The sequence below is a fragment of the Haliotis cracherodii genome, unplaced genomic scaffold, assembly GCF_022045235.1.
Source record: "Haliotis cracherodii isolate W230 unplaced genomic scaffold, xgHalCrac1.p SCAF_6, whole genome shotgun sequence".
Lineage (NCBI taxonomy): Eukaryota > Metazoa > Mollusca > Gastropoda > Lepetellida > Haliotidae > Haliotis > Haliotis cracherodii.
The window spans coordinates 4,571,685-4,583,647 of NW_027266319.1; the positions used below are offsets into that span (position 1 = coordinate 4,571,685).

The 11,963-nt window shown below is 41.4% G+C and overlaps 1 protein-coding gene across 1 annotated transcript; it reads left to right on the forward strand.

Annotated features, from left to right (window-relative positions):
- The first annotated feature begins 147 nt into the window (after positions 1-147).
- On the forward strand, positions 148-11,003 carry LOC139445554 (ubiquitin-like protein 4A). The gene is made up of 5 exons (XM_071226700.1): positions 148-179; positions 540-688; positions 3,065-3,170; positions 3,759-3,970; positions 5,481-11,003. The coding sequence occupies exons 2-5, from the start codon at positions 641-643 to the stop codon at positions 5,565-5,567; spliced, it is 453 nt and encodes a 150-aa protein (XP_071082801.1). The 5' UTR covers positions 148-179; positions 540-640; the 3' UTR covers positions 5,568-11,003.
- Positions 11,004-11,963: the final 960 nt, after the last annotated feature.

Genomic DNA, 11,963 nt, shown 5'->3' on the forward strand with positions numbered 1-11,963 from the left:
TTGTATCCCTTCTGTCACAGTTTGGACTTTATGAAAAAGGCAAATAATGACTTTTGATAATAAGAATCAAGGGTTTGTGATTTATTACGTGAAAAATTTGTAACCTAATTGATATGCTGTGAGGAATGTAGTATACGAGTATGTTTTGACGAAAAGTAGTGCACGTTTGACGAGAAGGGGTAATGTTTACAGACTCTTTCCTGGGTGCTTGAAAAGTTAAAACTAGACATACAGAGAATGTAATAAATTCACAAATGGTTGTTTTATAAAGCTAATTATTTGAAACTGACTTATCCATTGATGTAAGAACGTATGTAAGCAATAAGAGCGATACATGTAGGCAGCAAGTTTCGAGCACCTGCATGAACTATATGACATGATAACAAATAGTGCACGACTATTCAAATGTTTGAGCTATGTCTTGTCCATGAACTGATGACATACGCATCTCTAAGGGTAATATGGTCCAAGGAGAGAGGAGCATTTACTTTATTACAGCTTAAATGATCTTCATTGAATTTCTTTGGAAAATATGGTAGATATCTACGCGAGTCGGAAGTGACGTTTTGGGGAATCACCGGTCTTAAGTGGATTGACGAAATCGACAAGTTTAGCGGATCCATCTGAATACGAAAAGACAATGCGGCTGACCGTTAAAATACTGAACGGAGACGAGTGTACCATCGCCGTAAGTTTAATCAGTGTGTTCATGGACACTATGACCAAACTACCAGATTGAGTCGAGACCATAAGATTTAGAGGAAAATCCGTGTGTGGGTTCAGTTTTGTTTACTGATGTAGATCGTCCCGTGAAGATTCCGGGATAGAATAGGTCTTCAGTAACTCATGCTTGCCGTTAAAGGTGACTATGCTTGTCGTAAAAGGCGACTAACGGGATCGGGTGGTCAGGGTCGCTGACTTGGTTGATGCATGTCATTGATCCCAATTGCATGGATCGATGCTCATGATATTAATCGCTGGATTGTCTGGTCCAGACTCGATTATTTACAGACCGCCGTCATATAGCTGGAATATTGCTGAGTGCGGCGTTAAACAACAAACCAACCAACCAACCTATTGTGTGGATCGATGCTCATGATATTAATCACTGGATTGTCTTGTCCAGACTCAATTATTTACCGAATGCCGTCATATAGCTGGAATATTGCGGAGTGCGGAGTTAAACAACAAACCAACCAACATGTCATCTATTCCATGTATTCTATATGTATTCAGATATTATAGGGGCGGTAGCAAGATATTGTTGGGTTGCCTTGTAGTAAAGACATTCTTTTGTTCCACATTTGATTCCGGGTAGAGTGTGTAAAGCTTTTGCTTCACATAAATGTTTCTCCCCAAATCTGGATTCTGTACCAAGTTACCGGGTGCAGGCTAAACGGCACCTCATGAAAACATCGCCGCAATTGACAAAAACGGCTTCTATGTTACGGGTAAAAACGGCACCTCTATTTCTAATAACGATAAGAACGATTTATGTATTAGTATATCTGATTTATGTTATTTGTTATTTGTAACATATTATTTGATGTATTTACATGTTTTTTCCTGTTTTCCAGTTGTTCACAGATAACTACATACTTTCACATATATATACAGTTCTTCACAGTTTACAATATCGGCCCATGTACCACCGAGCATTGTGATAGTAGCTGACTCAGGGGGCTAATTTCTAATGTAAACTTGTTTTAACATTTCACTATTATTGGTATTTGTAAGAGACGATGTGAGTTTAATTTCATTTATTTTACTTCAAGGCATGTTATGTTTTCACAATAAGTTGAGTTGCATATAGGCTAAGTTGGAATATAGTTGGAGTGGAGCACCTTTTGAATACAGTACCACAACTTCTCGTGAGGACGATCTCTACCGTAGGTAACATGTCTCGCAGACAAGCAACCAGTTTTTGTGAGAATCAGTCGGCCGCAAACTCGCGACCTTGGGATTGTTAGCCCGAGAGCTAACCAACTGAGCTACAACCACACTGTGAAACGAAGTGCAAATTTACCTTGCCATGCCTATGACGTTACGGAACTGAACGAAAAAGGTCGACTAGGTGACAAACACTTACGAAGGTTACGGGTAGGCATGGTGTCTCGTGACATTAGTCTACGGACACTTACGAATGATCCTGATGCCATTGGCATACTTGTCCCATTCCGTATTCTACAAGATACCGAGTGGTGAGGAATGAGCCGATATGGCGCGAACTGAAAATGGCTTCAGGCATCAGGCGTCGCCTACTCTAAAATGCGCTGCTGCAGGCTATATTTAGTAAACAAACATTCAAAACTCTCAACACCGCTGGGCGTATTCAAGACATTGCGTGTAGAGATGATAGATCACTGGGAGGAGCTTATGCACACTCAATGACCCCTGACGTCACAGGGCATTGTTTCGCCTGTGTGACTGGCAACAAAATACTACAAATTACGAAATAGGGTATTGTCATGTGTTTGAAGAATTTGTGGTACTGTATTCTAACGGTAGGCCGTTGGAGTAGAGGCTAATTTCTAATGTAAACTTGTTTTTACATTTCACAATTATCATGATTATTGGTGTTTGCATGTGACCATGTTCATCTGATTTCATTTATTTAACCAAGGTAAAAAAAAATAGGGTGCCGTTTTCGCCAGGCAATAGTAGCCATTTTCACTTGAGGCGATGTGACGTTTTCCCCAATTGGTGCTGTTTTCGCCAGGTGACATCTTGTTGAGGTGCCGTTTTAGCTATAACCCAAGTTACCCGTACCCTATGCATGTTGGATGAAAGAACTGGAAGAGGATCAGAAATAGTTCTCAGAAGCCATTCTTTTAGGGGAGATAAAGTAAATTGTCAACACAGGTGGATCTATGGTCGTTATTTCACTCACTGGATTGTCTGGTCCAGACTTAATTATCTACAGACAGCAGCCATATAGCCAGAATATTGCTGCATGTACAGATAGACAACAAACAGACCAGGTACATAACAGTGGGAGCCTGGTGACTTGTGGAACAGATGAACGTTGGAGGCTGGGGATGTAGTGGGCGTGTTTGTGTTGCAGGCATCACCCAGCAGCTATGTTACGGACATCAAACAACAGGTGGCAGCCCTCATGTCTATTCCCATCGCTAACCAGAAGCTCCTGTACAAGGGGAAACCTATGACGGGTGAGGCTGAGATGGTTATGCAATGCTTGAAAACATGTCTAGGGGTCCTTGTCACAACCCCAATGCATTTGCAACCCCCCCCCCCCCACACACACACCTCTCTTCACCACTACCACCACCACCAGTAATGTTCAGATTTATTATATTCATTTTTTCATGTGCCCCCGTAGTTGTGATATATTTTGACCACACCGATCTTTTTTCCATTTCATTTTTCCTCTCCCTCTCCCTTAATCCTCCCCCTCCCTAATAAATGACCAGTCCCTAATTGATGTCATTTAATGTTACAGAAATACCAAACAAAGACAACTTGAGCGATGAAGAATCCCTTAATGGGTGTAACTCTTTGCACTTCTAACCCGTCTGCCTACAATTTGCTCACCTGGCCTGAAACAATGCAATCATTGCAATTTTGTTCAAAACTTATAATTCCTAGAACTTATGATTTTAGGTAAAAGTTAAGTAAGATGTTGATTCAGATTTTTAAAAAAGTATTAAGTATGTTATTTGAATTTTTTGTAGTTTGATTAAGAATTATTTTATGATAATTCTGTACCATTTGTTTAATTTGTTTCTTTGTTTGTGTAGACAACAAACAACTGAGTGAGTACAATATAGAAGATGGCAGCAAGCTGACAGTGGTTGCACGTCCTGGCTCGGCCAGCTCAGCTGACAGTGTTTCAAAGACAGTGAGTTCAGACACAGATGTAAGCGCCCCTGTCTGGACCAAACTGCAGACATTCCTACGCAGACATTATACAGAGAAGGATGCAGACTTAGTACTTGCAGAATTTAGAAAGGTACATAGACGATTATTCTGTCTCTGAACCCTATGCCGCCCATCTGTTATTGTAATGTTATAGTTAACTGAAGCAAGTATAGAATTTCCTCCGATTCTGATTTAGTCCCATCTCAGTTGGGCTCCTTTTCAATTTTAGAAGATGTTGTTTGTTTCTATCTAAAGGATATCCTCAGCATTAGTCTGATACAGTTCGTTAAACCAGATCACTGGTGGAACAAGGGAGGTAACTTGAGGATATTGACAAAATGGCCTTGGACTCTCAGGGACAGTTCTAGTGCTCCCCAAGAGCGACATAATTTATTTTATTGTGCGGTTTATGGATTCAACCGACCAGAGCCCCAAAACACAAGCAGAAAATTAATTGAAATAGTCTGTTTTGACTTGACATGGACAGTCTGATCTTTGTATGTATTTCCGGGGCACGGGTGGCCCAGTCGTCTAAGGCGCCGCGATTCGCTGTGCAGAGTTGCATCCCTTGGGCACGCCAGAAACCTATAATTGTGGGTTCGAATCCCAGTTCGCCCCAATTATGTTTCTAGGTTTGTCAGCACCATACCCGTGATCGTGGGTTTCACCGAAGTGGTAAACGTCTGAGACCTGCATCACTTCGGGCTCTCCTCCCACATTAAGCTGACACGCCGCGATAAAACTGGAATACTGTTAAAAGCGGCGTTAAACACAACTCACTCACTCACTGTATGTATTTCCGATCAGAATGAAAATGAATATCAGTTACATTTGACGTGCATGCTGCAGGAATTTGTTTCGATGATTCGGAGGCATGGGTTGCTCAGTCGTTTAAGGCGCCGCAATTTGCTGTGCAGAGTTGTGTCCCATGGGCACGCCAGAAACCTATGATTGTGGGTTTGAATCCCGGTTCGCCCCCATTATGTTTCTAGATTTGTCAGCACCATACCCATGCTCGTGGGTTTCACCGAAGTGGTAAATGTCTAAGACCTGCATCACTTCGGGCTTTCCTCCTACATTAAACTGACACGCTGTAATATAACTGGAATACTGTTAAAAGCGGCGTTAAACCAAACTCACTCACTCACTCACTGTTTTGATGATTCAAAAAGCCATTTCTTGGGTCTTGCAGTGTTTTGATATCCATTCACAATTTTAATGGACATGCAGTGACCCCTCGCAGGGTTAGCAATTGGCACTAGTCCTATAGTCCTTGCCAAACTGTCCAATAGTAAAGGTATCATAAGGACTAGTAGAAAATTGCCATTTTTAAGGGTTTTGCTATATGTTATCATTATAAGGACTAGTGGACGAAAACTGTTAGTTTCTAACGCTGCCTCGCTTTAATGCTGCCTTTGGGGTCCAAATAACAGATGAGCGTAATTAATGATCAGCCGTTTAACAGAGATGGAGTTGTTGGGGGCAGATAACCAACACAACAGTACATGTTAGAGTTTGTCTGATGTAGAAAAGATCTGTCAGAAACCTTTTGGAGCATTTTTAACAGGATCATTAATCCTTTCTTCACTTTATCCTTGCAGGATTTCAACAAAGGCCTGGCCAGCATGAGTTTAGATGACATAGAGAGACTAGCAGCCTCTAAAATCAGGGGCACGGGAGAAAGATAGTAGTGTTTGTGCGAGAGAAAGACGAACAGACTCGACCCCCAACCTACAGTTGTAATAATGTCGATGCCTAATCATTTGATTGAACGCAAAACAAGAACAGCTTGAAGATAATATATCTGTTACCATGGTTACCAACAGCATGAAGTGAAATCCGTGTGTTTCACAAGGAAGTCATAAGGATTAAATAATTAGAGTACAAGGAAGTTTGTTTTTCATTTAGACTTGCTGATTCAAGATGCTGTTGTGGAATGTTGTGTCGGAATCATCTAATCGATCAGGAAAATGATCATTTTGAGAATCTGTATTGTTGAAGTTGTTCTGATGAAGAATATGGAGGTCACGGGGCTCATCACATCTGTTTGGAAATACAGTTAATATTGCATTTCCAGGCTGTTGAGGCAGTATGTAGATCTTCGAGGATGTATCATGATAAAAGTCATGCTTGTGCACCTTGAGAAAAGCATTGCCAGTTATGTCATACTGACATGCTGCCCTCAAAGAAACTTGTGAAAAAGACAACATTCAAGTTTAAAATGATACATGTGGACTTTTAAACTTTCTGTTGAAATGAATATGTTAAGCCTGTCTATGCAGAGAGACAGATATATTACCGACAGAGAATAAGGGAACTGATGAAATGGTAGTGAAAGTCTAAGGATGATAAATGTCTGTAAAATTAATTTGGGGCATGTAGATTAATATCTGGTGTGTCCACCATGTTGGGCAATACATGGACGACAGTTTGATGGTATGCTGCGATTAACGTGCATATGGTTGCCCTTAAAGCTTTGTATTGCAGCCATTCCACCTGAAGAGCTGCCCCAAGCTGGGTCACGTTGGCAGTGCTGGGTCACTGGCGTATACTCTCCGTCCGAGAACATCCCACAGGTGCTCTATTAGGGACTTGGGACTTAGTGGGCCAGTCCAATGTCCGTATGCCTTCTTGTCGGAGATCATCGGTGATGACCTGAGCATGATATGGTATGGCATTGTCATTGCCCTTAGGATTGCCCGCCCTTCTGCCTCAAGGCTACTCCAAGTTGGGCCACTTTGGCGGTGCTTGGTCACTGGCGTATACTCTCCGTCCGAGAACATCCCACAGGTGCTCTATTGGGGACTGGGAGCTTAGTGGGCCAGTCCAATGTGTGTGTGTCTTCTCGTGTGTGTGTGTGTGCCATTCGTACATTGTTGGTCCCGGTGTTGCCAAACCCACTCCAATCATTACTGCCTATGGGAAGCTGTTAGGGTCACTTCCTTCACAGGACGCCTTGCGTTCAGGCAGGCTGCTAGAGCCGGTTTTAACGGTAGGTGTTGAAATTTGCCTACCTGTTTTTGTACGGAATTCCCTATTGATAACAGGAGCAGATTTGATTCTGTTGCTTAGTGCAATTCGTGTAATGAGACGATTATGTCCATGTGTATTTTTTAGGCCTTCCACGTCCAGGTCTCATTGCGACCCCACCTGTTTAATGGTACTTGTCCCACAGTCGAGAAATTACTCCTTTTGATTTGCCATTAGGCCCACATGGCATGTTGACATCCCCACCTCGATCGTATCCACAATTCACGGAGGCATTTTTAAGCATGTGCTTAGCTCAACTGCATCAGTGATAGTAAGTTCCCTTGTAGGCACACACACTTTTAATGCATGATGTGAGATGATGCGATCAGATGCAACGCCACGGTATTGGAAATGTACACCTCAATGGTAGCTACATTCAGATCATTAGTTCCCTTATTGTTTGTTGGTAGTGTATCTTACACTGAGTATTTAGAGAATAACCTGGGCCCCGTTACATAAAGCGATCTTAGCACTACGATTGTCGTAAGTCAGTGTTAAAGAATCGGAGTTACGATCGACTTAGCGCTAAGATCACTTTGTGGTCGGGGCCCAGAGCCTTTAGCAAGTGACTAACATCATTCATCATGTTCATGGAGGACAGATAATCTGTCCTTTTAAAGTAGGTTATTGTATTTTTTACTCGTTGACATTTTAAGAGAAAATGAAGAAAAGATGTATGAAATGTCAAAATTACAGATAACTTCACTGAAGGCAGCCTACTGTTAGATGACATGTTATCAATTTGTGACACCATGAACAATGGATGACATCATTTTTCTGTGACGTCTTATTGTTTCAATTGACCAATCAGCATTGAGGATGGTAAAATGTGCAAATATTGGAAAGTTATTCCACACTTCCCTTCCCTTGTTGGCAATGTTGTACTATTGTATCATGTATGTATATCCCGGTATCATGTTATCTTTACACTTATCACTGTACTTCACAGCTTTACAGAAATGTTTGATTAAAGAAATATTTTGTTATTAGTAAGAATGAGGAAATTGTTAAGCATATGAAGAAGGGGGCTGTAATCTTGTGCTATGAATCTGCAGAGTGTACAACACTGATCATGGACGTGGGCAATACTTTGGATTCCCCTTTTAGATAACCTGTGTCAGCCCCTCTGTCGTCTTCACATTGCGAAATGGGAACTGTGGCCCTTTTGTCAAAGCTGCAGGAATTTGCTGTTCAGAGTCGTGTCCCTTACGGTGCTTGCCGTTGCAGCCAGTTGTTGTTGCCAGTCACGTGATGTGTGTGAATGGGATGTTGAGGGTTGGCAGCCAGGGTAGCCCTCTCTACCCTAGGATTGTGGATTGTTGTGCATCTAATACCCAAGGAATGTGGATTGTTGTGCACCTCATACCCTAGGAATGGGAATTGGTGTGCACCTCATACCCTAGGAATGGGGATTGTTGTGCATCTAATATCCTAGGAATGTGGATTGTTGTGCACCTCATACCCTAGAGATGAGGATTGTTGTGCACCTCATACCCTAGAGATGAGGATTGTTGTGCACCTCATACCCTAGGAATGTGGATTGTTGTGCACCTCATATCCTAGGAATGTGGATTGTTGTGCACCTCATACCCCAGTAAAGGGGATTGTTGTGCACCTCATACCCTAGGAATGGGGATTGTTGTGCACCTCATACCCTAGGAATGGGGATTGTTGTGCACCTCATACCCTAGGAATTGGGATTGTTGTGCACTTCATACCATAGGAATGTGAATTGTTGTGCACCTCATACCCTAGGAATGGGGATTATTGTACACTTCATACTCTAGGAATGGGGATTGTTGTGCATCTCATACCGGTACCTTGAGAAGGTGGATTAAATCATACAGTTTCAAGTAATGTGTTAATACAAAAAATTGTTAATCCCGATGATTTCACCGACAAGTATACCATCCAGTATATATTTGCTGTGTATTGTGTCAGCTGTGGTATTGTCCCTTTTGCTTCAGCACTCTCCGTGTTCAGTCCTGTCCAGTTAGAGGATATTTTGACCTGTAATTTGATCTCTGCTCTCAGATGGGTAATCGTGAAGATCTGGGGAGAATAGGTCTTCAGCACCCCACTATTGCCGTAAATGGCAACTATGCTTGTCAGTCTTCAGCACCCCACGATTGCGGTAAATGGCAACTATGCTTGTCAGTCTTCAGCAGTACATGCTTGTCGTAAGAGGCGACTAACGGGAACGGATGGTCAGTCTGGTCCAGACTCAATTATTTACAGACAGCCGTCATATAGCTAATATATTAATGCTTGCGGCATTAAACAACAATCAAATCAAATCAAATCAAATCAAACTATGCTTGACGTGAGAGGTGACTAACAGGATCAGCTGCCCATGATATCAATCACTGGATTGTCTGGTCCAGACTCGATTATTTATAGACCGTCATCATATAGCTGGGATGTTACTGAGTACAGTGTTAAAAAACCGACAAACAAATCTCAGACCGGGTTGTACGTACTTCTGCAGGTCAAGGTCAAATTGAAAATCATAATCAGACAAATGTACGCCTGATGCACACAGTGTAGGGAAGGTACATATAAAATTGATCTTATGTTTGTGACTTTCTCAGTTTTATCTTTTGCACCAGTCGTAACTGATGATTATTGTGAATGGTAGAACTGGAAGTAGCGGTGCAGATTTTTCTTGCTATTCTTAAGTATTCATCCTCATCAAGTGTATTATTGGTATTGTGATAGCCTGTTGTAAATTAACCATTTGTTTCTCATAGGGAGCATTGTGGTCGGTAAGCAATTATACTACTCAGCTCATTATAGGGATAGGGTGGTCGGGTAGCCTAGTGGTTAAAGCGTTCGCTCGTCATGCCGAAGACCCGGGTTTGTTTCCCGACATGGGTACAATGTGTGAAGCCCATTTCTGGTGTCCCCCGCCGTGATATAGCTGGAATATTGCTAAAAGCGGCGCAAAACCATACCCACTCACTCACTCATTATAGAGTTATTCTGTGTCAGAACTAGGACTAAATGAGACTAATTGCTTGAATAGGTTGTAAAGAAAATATTACCATGTTCCTAAGGAACCCTAGCATTTAGTTCAAGATTAACTTAAATCAAGTAAATTATTAATGTATATTTATGTTGTCCTCTGGGTTTTGTAAGCTGGTCAAAGAATATGTCTCAACATCACTATCAGTAGATGGGTAGTATGTGGTTTGTGTCAAGTCTTTTTCACTCCTAGTAGTAGTATGCCTCTATGACTATAGTTCTGTTAGTAGAGTATGCTTTAGTTTGAATTCTTATTCATCAACATTTCTAGTACAGAGTTGCCTCCTTCCACCATGTAAGGATCCGCTGATCATCAGTTTGAATCCCATGCTCCTGGTCTGTCGGCACCATCCCTGTTGTGTTTCTCCGTAGTAATAAACATCTGCGACTTGCATCACCTTACATATTAGGCCAACACACCATGACATGATCAAAGCGATGTTCAACTATACTCACTCAATCACTCAACAAATCGGGGCAGTGGTGTTTCCTAGTGGCCTGGGTTAGAGTCGCCACATGGGTACAATGCGTGAAGCCCATTTCAGATATCCCTGACCCGTAAAGATAGGTCTTCAGCAACCCATGATTGCCTTAAATGGTGACTATGCTTGTTGTAAGAGGCAACTAACAGGATCAGGTGTTTAGGCTGGCTGACTTGATTGATGCATGTCATCGTTTCCAAATTGCAGGGATCGATGCTCATGATGTCAATCACTGGATTGTCTGGTCCAGACATGATTATTTACAGACTGACGTCATATAGCTGGTATATTGCTGAGTCCGGCGTTAAACAACAAAATCAATCAGGTGTCCCTGTGGTGTGGTTTTGCTGGAATGTTGCTGGAATGTTGCTAAATGGGGATGAGTGTCATCACAATACTTAAGATGAACCCAGTGCTGCCTTGTGCGTTAATCCTAGAGTGTGTGTTTTATGATTGTCTGATGTTCCTTCAGTTACGGTGACAGTGTTTGAATATGTATTACCTGTGCCAAAATCTGCATCTGCGAAGATATATTATGTCAATTTTAATCAGCACTGAAATGCTTATGTTGCCTATGTACGATGTAAATGGAAATGTCAATAAATGATGAAATTGTCCAGGAATGTCATCCTTTTGTGTCACACCAGGAGTTAAAACAATAAGAGAGCTATAGAACAGCTTTTGGATATGTGGGTTTTTACCCAGGGTTTGTATTTTGATTGGGTATCATATTTTTGGAGGGTATTCTAATGTTTTTATGGGTGGTCAGGTTGCCTAGTGGTTTAAGTTTTCGCTTGTCATCCCGAAAACCTGGGTTCGAATCCCAACATGGGTACAATGTGTGAAGCCCAATTGTGGTGTCCACCGCCGGGATATTGCTGGAATATTGCTAAAAGCGGCACTCTCACTCACTCACTCACTCACTCACTCACTCACTCACTCCTGTTTTTACCCACCTGTTTCTTGACATTTGGGTATTTCAACTTGAAAACATGTTTCGGAACAATCCCTGTGAATCATTTAAAACTAGATCAATAGTAGTATACCCATCTGTCTGCTTTCAGCTCCCTCTCAGGGAAGCCATTTTTGTTTGAAAAACCTAGCAATGTAAGAAAGGTGCTATTGTTTTAATCACCTGTCAGCCACGGTTTAAGATACATTGACTAGGAATTACGTGCTTTTCAGTTGGAATCCATCAGAATTTGTGTTTGTTTGTCACAGTTTTTCTGAATGTAACTGTGGGTAAGTGAATTTCGCGATCAGCTGATACACAATCATTTTATCTAACAGTTGTAATATACAAAATCGTTTTATCCAGTAGTTGTAATATACAAAATCGTTATATCCAGTAGTTGTAATATACAAAATCGTTATATCCAGTGGTTGTAATTTACAAAATCGTTATATCCAGTAGTTGTAATATACAAAATCGTTATATCCAGTAGTTGTAATATACAAAATCGTTATATCCAGTAGTTGTAATATACAAAATCTTTATCACTTGGATTGATTTGTCTGCATATTTTAGTTTTAATGCGTATTTAATGC

What these genes read in the sequence shown, in the direction of transcription:
- LOC139445554 (XM_071226700.1), top strand. Translation starts at nt 641, where the DNA reads ATGCGGCTGACCGTTAAAATACTGAACGGAGACGAGTGTACCATCGCC. An exon ending in CAAGGGGAAACCTATGACGG is followed by an intron (nt 3,171 to 3,758) that starts GTGAGGCTGAGA and finishes TTGTTTGTGTAG; the next exon opens with ACAACAAACAACTGAGTGAG. An exon ending in TACTTGCAGAATTTAGAAAG is followed by an intron (nt 3,971 to 5,480) that starts GTACATAGACGA and finishes TTATCCTTGCAG; the next exon opens with GATTTCAACAAAGGCCTGGC.